The sequence below is a fragment of the Buceros rhinoceros genome, unplaced genomic scaffold, assembly GCF_000710305.1.
Source record: "Buceros rhinoceros silvestris isolate BGI_N320 unplaced genomic scaffold, ASM71030v1 scaffold19719, whole genome shotgun sequence".
Lineage (NCBI taxonomy): Eukaryota > Metazoa > Chordata > Aves > Bucerotiformes > Bucerotidae > Buceros > Buceros rhinoceros.
This window is the reverse complement of record NW_010431144.1, coordinates 11,674-19,499: the sequence shown is the minus strand read 5'-3', so window position 1 is coordinate 19,499 and position 7,826 is coordinate 11,674. Positions and strand designations below refer to the sequence as shown.

At 51.0% G+C, this 7,826-nt stretch overlaps 1 protein-coding gene across 1 annotated transcript in view; it reads left to right on the top strand.

The window, feature by feature from the left end:
• The window catches only part of PODXL2 (podocalyxin-like 2), a gene marked incomplete at its 5' end in the record, with an annotated part of 19,012 nt that overhangs the window by 3,702 nt on the left and 7,484 nt on the right, over nucleotides 1–7,826 (top strand). Inside the window, one exon of the mRNA XM_010143328.1 lies at nucleotides 5,946–6,838. Within this exon, the coding sequence (XP_010141630.1) occupies nucleotides 5,946–6,838 (893 nt within the window). The remainder of the gene's footprint in view (nucleotides 1–5,945; nucleotides 6,839–7,826) is intronic.

The window sequence follows — 7,826 nt, the reverse complement described above, 5'->3', positions numbered from 1 at the left end:
TTTGGGGGGGGGGTTTGGTGCAAGGTAGGGGGAGCAGGAGGGGCAGGAATTGTAATCTTCTAATTATTCACAGTAATTAGCACAAGGGATTGCCAAGAGAGCTAGGATGAGGGATAGCAGGACAGATGAGTTAGACTGTATTCAAAGAAAAATGGGGTTTCTGACCAGCTAATGGGATAAAATATCTTCCGGCCCTAACTCTTCTCTGGTGGTGAGATTCACTTCCCTCCATGATGAATTACTTGCCTCTAGCCAGAGAGATCCCAGTCTCTGTGAGCCTCACTGAAATCTGCTGCCTCTTCATCCAGACTGACAGCAGATCTGTGGTTCTTAATACCATCTTCAGCCCAAGCATTAATGAAATGAAGCACCTGGTAAAGACTGTCTACATAAGGAGCTTAGCTCTGAGCAGCCCCTGCCTGAGCTCAGCTCCTGGGACGCCTCTTGTTTGTGCCCTGGTTTGGTGAACACTGACGTGTCGGGTGATCTATCTCGGGACAAGCTGTCTCGACCAAGACGTTGCTGGCAAAGACTGACCTGTGACAGAGAGGATATCTCTGTGCATAGTGTTATGCTGGTGCAGCTATCCCTGACTGACTGTGTTTGGGTCAGGGTGGCTTATTCCAGCCTTACTGCAATTCATACAGCGCGCAGCAAAGAGGCGCAGGGCAGTTTGGGAACGGCTGTAGCACTTGGTGCCTGGTCTCTACCTAAAGCAAATTCCATGCGTAATGAGACCTGACTGCTTTACTACCCTGGGTCTCTGTTTTCCCTGTGATGTCTCTGGTGTGTGCGGACCAGGCTCCGAGTTGCAGATAGTAACTTCCAGCTCTTCTGGAAGATTAGGATATTAGCCCCAACTGGCTCAGTTCCAGCTCCAGTAATTGCATTTTGCCTCTTTGAAATCCCTCTGCAGATTCAATCAGATGGAGTGTGCCTTTTTGCAGTAAGCCTCGCTGCCCTACCTTGCAGAACCGCGAGCAGATACCACCTCAGATCTGGCTTGGTTTTAAGCACTGAGTAGAGTTGACCTTGCACTTGCCAAAGTTGACGGGTGCTTTAGTATGAACGGTGCTATCAGGCTGTGTTGTGGTGGGAGCCCAGGAACGTTCTTGTCTTTATTACAGTGCCTTCTAGTTATCAGTAATTCAATCACTGGTTAACATGATCTTCCAGTTTAATCCGATAAAGACCTTATGGTCGGGTTATGTGTACTAAAACCAATGAGGGTCACCCTTTTTCTGAGCTGTCACAGTTGCTTTAAACTGCCAATTGTGGCAAATACAGGGTAGGGAACCTTGTAGGGCAGCTCTTCTGAATGAAGGAGAAGCAGAAATGTAATGAATTAAATGTCTGGCTGGGGAACTGTGCCTTGGCACAGTACCAAGTCTTGGCCCATCTGGTGTGAGGGAAGTTTTGGTATTGATTTCAGAGGAAGCAGGACATCGCCTAAACGGTGACTTTTGCAGAGGTTTGGAGCTCGTGTTCACCTCTCCCAGGGCAAATCATCTCCCCAGGCAAAGGAAGTGAATCTGTGGGACCCAGACCTAGATCTGCTGGGAGATGCAAAGGGCAGGATTTGGAATGGCAGGAAGGCTGTGCAAGATGGTTTCTTTAGAAAGTAGTGCCTGAGGGTCTTTGCAAGAGAGCTTGGAAGGGAAAAGCTGGGGGAGGTGAAGACAGCTGGATGCTGCAATGTGAGTAATATCACTGCTGATGGAAAGCATTAAGGGGCATAGCTAAGGATGTGGGGGCAAAGAGGTGAGGTGGAGGTGTGTAATTTCATATCGGTGAACCAAACTCCCAAGGGGATGGCGTGACTGAGAAGCTCTGAGAGAGTACATGACGTGGAGCTGTGGCTGTCTGCTGTGCTCATCTGGCCCATCCCTGCTAGGCTGTTTGGCCAGAGGTGCTGGTACAGATTAGTGGTGCCAGTGGGCAGTTCTCCTGAGCTGTTCTGCTCTGTGATCAGGCTGGCTCCATGATGGCATGGCATGGCTGCTCTTGTTTGTGTCTGGAAGGGATACGTGCCACGTGCCACCTCTGCATGGCCGCAAGTTCCTCTGGTACTCCAACCTGCTGCTGATCTTGGAGGGAGACTTACAGAGCAGACTCTGGCAGGGAAGGAGCTACGATGTGTGAAGTTACTACCTCCTTCTCAGACACTCTTATCTATGGCAATGGTCTGCTTCCTCACTGAAATTAGATGAGCTGATAAAGAAGCCTGGCAAATCTGGCATTGCAGCCACCTCCATACCTGTCTCCTTTAGCTGAAGACCCTGCCCCACTTTTGCAGCAGGAGCACAGGTCGCTTGAGTCTGTTGGTGTCTTTGTTCCATGGTTGCTGTTTTTCTCCACAAAAGGTGGTGGGGATGGGAATGAATAGCACTGGCATAGGCAGGTGGGAAGGCTTTTGGGTGCGCTTCCATGTGCCCAGGGCATGGGAGACAGGCGTAGAGGTTCTCCTGAAGGCAGAGGACAACCAGGTGAGCGGTGGGTTGTAGGGTCTAGAAGACCACTTGCTGAAGGGGAATTGCTGGCTGAATGTTGGAAGGGGCTGCTAAAAATGGGAGATGCCCTTTGAGTTCCCCTAGGTTTGGGGAGAAGGGGAATTGAGGGAAGTGCTGAGAAGACAAATGGGGAAGCTCTTAGGTTTGCATTGCACAGACAAGTGATAGAAAACAGCTTGTCTGGAAAGAGCCTTGGGAAGAAGATTCTGGGACCAGCTTCGTGGCTGGGATCATACCAAGAAGATGGACAGGGTACAGACGTTCCTTCAGATCACAGAAGAGGAATGTAAACTAAAAGAAAATATGGGTGCCTTAAAAAGACCTCATCTTGAGATGTGGACAAACACCCTTGGTAGTGAGACAGGAGGTGATTCCAGACAGGAACTGTCTACCTGGAAAGTCTAGAAGGAAGGATTGACTCACTATCTCTGAACCTGGAAAGTGATTCAACCCCTTTGGGGTTGTGTGGACTGCTCCTTGTTTTAAGGAGCACAAAGCAGCAGAACTCTGACCGAAGTACCTTGAGTGTCACTGTTCTCTGTGCGACTCCAAGTAACAGCCCTTGCAAGATTTGCAGGGAGCTGAGGTTATAATCACAAACCAGACAGAAGGATGCTCCCAGCTTGATATGAAGGATAGCAGCCAGACTGGTGGCAAGTGGGGATGTTAACTCAATTATTGAGTGTGAGAATTCCTGTGTCTGCTTCTACCTCGTTCATTTGTTGGCCCACGGAAGCAGCTCAGGTTTCGGTTTTTGGCTGCCTTGTGAGACAGAAGCCTGCTGGGAGAGAGTGGGATGGGTTCTCCCTGAGTTTCCATTGCCTGGGAGAGATGGCAGTGGTGGCAGTCCCCCTGGAGTCCTTAGGTCTTGTTGGTGGAAAGATGGCACGGCTACACCACACAGGGCTATCCCCCACAGGAGCTAGCTAATCTGTGACAGGGCACCTTAAGGAGAGGTCGAATGTGTGACTTCAAAGGAGAGCTGACAGGCTGGGAGCATTTCTAGCTCCCCTGGGACAAACCTCATGCTGGTTTTTCTTGGTTTGTTTTTCTGCTGTGCCCATCTGCCAGTTCTTGCTCTCTTCCAGGTGGGAAGAGGGGCAGGAAAGAGAGGAGGTGCAGAGGAGTTGAGAATAGCTGAGAGTGCCTTTAGGCAAAGGAGATAGCTGATTGGATCACTGATCCTTGAAAATAACATCTCATCTGACAGGGTCTTGTTTTAAGGGGTGAAATCCTCGCTTTTCAGCCACAGCATGTCAGGGCTGGCAGGATTTGTGCTGAGGTTAGTGGTTTTGGTGCAAACCCTGAGTATCCCTGCAGCAGAAGGAACAGCAGAGCCCTGGGAAATGCACTAAACCTTCACCTTCTGTCTGAAGAGGGTCCCGACCTAATGTCCTCCGTTCTGTGGTCTGTGGTTGGTCCTGCCATTAGCCACCATCCGTCTAGCAAGGCAGTGACTGTGTCTGCAGACACTGGGTTGTGTAGCTGTTTGTTGGTAAGGACCTTCAGTAAGATCGGTGCCAGGCAGGAGAGGGGAGATGTTTTTTGTTTGTGTGTGCTGTCACTGATTGCTCTTATCAGCCTTCTTGACTCTGAGGGAGCATCACCAGGTAGGCTGTTGGATAGCAGAAATCTTTTAATCCTCAGGGTCCTTGGGTGGAGTCTTGGTCAGGTTGGGTGCTCTCTGATGGAACACAGTGGCAAAGTGGATGTTGCTTCTGCCTGCATCAGTAGATCTCAGGGGCCTGTTTGCAGCCAGAACTGGGAGACAGTCAGTCATCACATCACGACCCAGAAGGTCAGCAGCTGGATCACGCTCTTTGGGCAGCATCTGAAGAGAGCTGCTGACAGCACAGGGGAACTGAGCTGTGGGTTAGGGAACCCGCTTGCCAGCTGAACAGGAGCATCTTTGCATCTCCTGCTCTGGGTAGAGGGAATGGCGTGGTTCCCTGCCCAGGAGGGGCGGGGAGGAGCGTACAGGAGCAGCATGGGCAGCCCTGGTTGCCAGGGAATATCCAAGGCAATGGATGTGTTTGCTGATGTGACTCCCTGCCTGCGAGCCTGTACTCGCTCTGCTGACAGCAGCAAGCGATGGATTTGAGTCAGGGATGCATGGATATTCTTGTGCAGATCTCTGTAAGGCCTGGTTGCCAGGGAATATCCAAGGCAATGGATGTGTTTGCTGACGTGACTCTCCCTGCCTGGGAGTCTGTACTCGCTCTGCTGACAGCAGCAAGCGATGGATTTGAGTCAGGGATGCATGGATATTCTTGTGCAGATCTCTGTAAGGCATCCAGACAGCTGCTGCCCACTGTGCTCGGTGGAGCATCTGCTTTGGCAGGCAGGAGAGGAGATGGGGGCTTGGGAGATTTCAGGCAGTCGCTTAATAACACTAACCATAGATGGGGCAGGGTGCACTTTTCTGGCTGCGAGGAGATCGTCTTCCTTCCCTTTCTCAGTCAGAGTATGTGCTGTGCTTGTCCTGGGGAGAAAGGGGGTTCCTGAAACGGAGCTCCTCAGGTACAGGCAATTTCTCAGGAAAGATGAAGGTTGATTTATGCCTGCTGGATTTATGCCTGCCACTTGGAGCTAACGTGTGTGATCTTACCGATACTCCTGGGATCTCGGTTCCTTCTTGGGCTTCCAGAAGGAACCACTGCCTGCTCTGACCTTACGTTTGTGAGGTGCATCTTCTCCTTCAACATCTACGTTTGTCTGGCAACGTCATGCATTCATGGTCAGAGCCATGGAACAACCAGGGACTGAAGTTGGAGGGAAGGGACACAGATTTGGCTCCTATTTCTGGCTTGTTTCCCTGCAGCAAAACTGTTCCTTAATGATATGGGAGTCTCATAATGAGACGTTTGTGGGATGACTTCTCTGCTGTGAAGTGTTGTGCAAACTGAAGTTCTGCATTTCAAAGATGCTGTGGTTGATTCCAGTTTTTGGTGGTATTATTTAGGTGTGCAGGGAGTAGGATTTGGTTTGCTGTCCTTTTGTTTTGCTTTCCTAGTATTTCCCATTTAACTTGTGGCTGACTGCTGCTACCACCCTGTATCTGTCTGAATCCCAGTTGAAACAAATCTTTGGGTGCCAGCTTGATTCCTAACACTCGTTACCTCACCTTAAAGATGCCAGGTATCAAAACTGTTACTTATTATTGTCTCTGAAAATGCCTCAGGACAGAAAGGAGTGAATGAACCTGTGAATTATCCTAGGGAAAATGGGTTCACTGGGATGGGTCAGGGAGCTGGGGAAGTGCAGGAGGTTGCACTGCATTTGTTGGATGTTCTTTTCAGTGGCACACTGCCTGCTCTTAGAGGGTCTCTGTGGTTTAACCCCATCTGTGGCTAGACATATAATGGGGCCAGCTCTGCCGTTGAGAGTTCATGGATGCTTGGGATGTGATGTGAAGTCTGTTGTTTCTCTCTTTAGATTACAGCTTTCCTGCTGCATCTCAGAAGGCCCTGCCGAAAGGGAATGGGACACAGGTGAAAGACAACTGGGAAACAGCCACTGTCCAACCACCAGCAGAATTTGTTGAGCCTGACTTGCACATGCCTTTCTCCAGCACACTGGAGGAAGAGGAGGGGCTGCTCCCTATAGATCACTCAAGAGGAGGAGTGGAGAGCCTCCAGACCTCTCGGCCAGAGGTTACATCTTCTGAACGAGTGGGCCAAGAGGACTCCTCCCTTCTGTTTTCCACAGCCTCTGCTAGGCCAGGTATTGTGACCGAGGCAGGCATAGGAGGGCAAGAGGAGGACTCTGTTCCTCCAGGCATAGACCTTGGGAGCAGCATGGGACCAGGTCTTCAGCCTGTGTCCCCTGCTTTTTCTACTACTGTTGCTGAAACGTCTCCTAGTGTTTCAGAAGAGCCCTTTGAGGTGACAGTTGGGGACACTTGGGCTGTTGGGGGAGCAGATTCAGAGCTGACTGTGACTACCCCAGGAGCAGAGCTTGCAGAGACCACAGTGGAAGCTGCTGGAGAAGAGCATTCGGCCAGAGAGGAGGTCTTAGAGACAACAGTGGCGTGGGAGGTGCTGGAGCGCACAGTGCTAACCAAAATGGAACAGACAGTGGAAACACCTGTGGGGACACCCTCTTCTGAAGGCAGCTCCCCCGGTAGCCAGACTTTTTCTGGGAGTGAGCAGCACCCCACGTCTTCTGTGCCTCCGTGGGACAGAGCTGATAAGCCTGCACTGGATTCCATTTGGAATGACACCGAGTCAGCCACTGAGACTGCGGCAGCAGAGAGGAGCTTCTCACCACAGGCTGGGGATGCCCGTGTGGCCATGCTGCCAACAGAGCTGCCCTGGGACTCAGCACAGGTAGCACTGGGAGCAGGGAGTGGGTGGGAGGTTGCAGTGGAGGTATTTGGGTACTTGTGTCTTAGGGGCTGTTTAACCCCTTAACCTTATCCGTGCCTCTAAGTATGACTGGTGGAAGTAGCTTTTTCTGTTCACCTAGCCAAAACTGAATTTAGGAACGAGTTTTCCACAGCACCTCTTAAGTATATTCATCATCCTTGATGAAAGCCCTGACCCCTCACATCTTCCCCAGCGAAGTGCAGTACAAAATCCTGCTTCTAATAAACACCCACCCTCCGGGGCACGCACAGCAGCGAAAGCTCCTTGTTTCCTCAGCCTGCATTATTGGAAATGTCAGGACAAAAACGGCCCCAAGGAGTTCTGGAAAGGGAGTGAGAAGGAAGTGCTATTTTTGCTGCCGCTGCCCGCAGGGACCAGATGCAGAGCAGGTGGAGCAGGGTACAGCGAGCTGTGAGGATGTTGGTCTAGGAGAGCCAGTGGAAGAGGAGGTATGAGGTGAACGGCAGTTCCTAAATCCAGCAGGCCAGCACCTGGTTAAGGGAAGATAGGTAGCAGGAGCTGACTGGTGAGAAAGTACCAGGGAAAGCTTTTAATTTTGCTTTCTGCCCCACAGTACTCAGGAGCCTGAGCAAGTGACTTAATCTCTCTGTGTGTCCAAACTTGCCTGCAAAGTGCTGCCCTGTATCACCAGTTTAAGGTCCACAGAGGTACCTGGTTAGGTTTTGTGTTGTGCTGATCACGTGCAGAATAAGGCTGCAGGCTGGAGAGCTTTGCACGGGGTACCCGAGTCCTCCTGGAGTCTAGATAGAGGTGGAAGGTAAGCTGGGCTGCGGCAAAGTGGCACAGTAACCTTGTCCCTGCCCCATGCGCTAACGCCGAAATAGTGATTCCTCCTTCATACAGCGAGTTAGAGGACAGTTACCTCCTTCGAGGAGTGCTTCTTGAGAGTATGGCACAGACCCTTGCTTCTGTCCCTTGTGTACCCTGT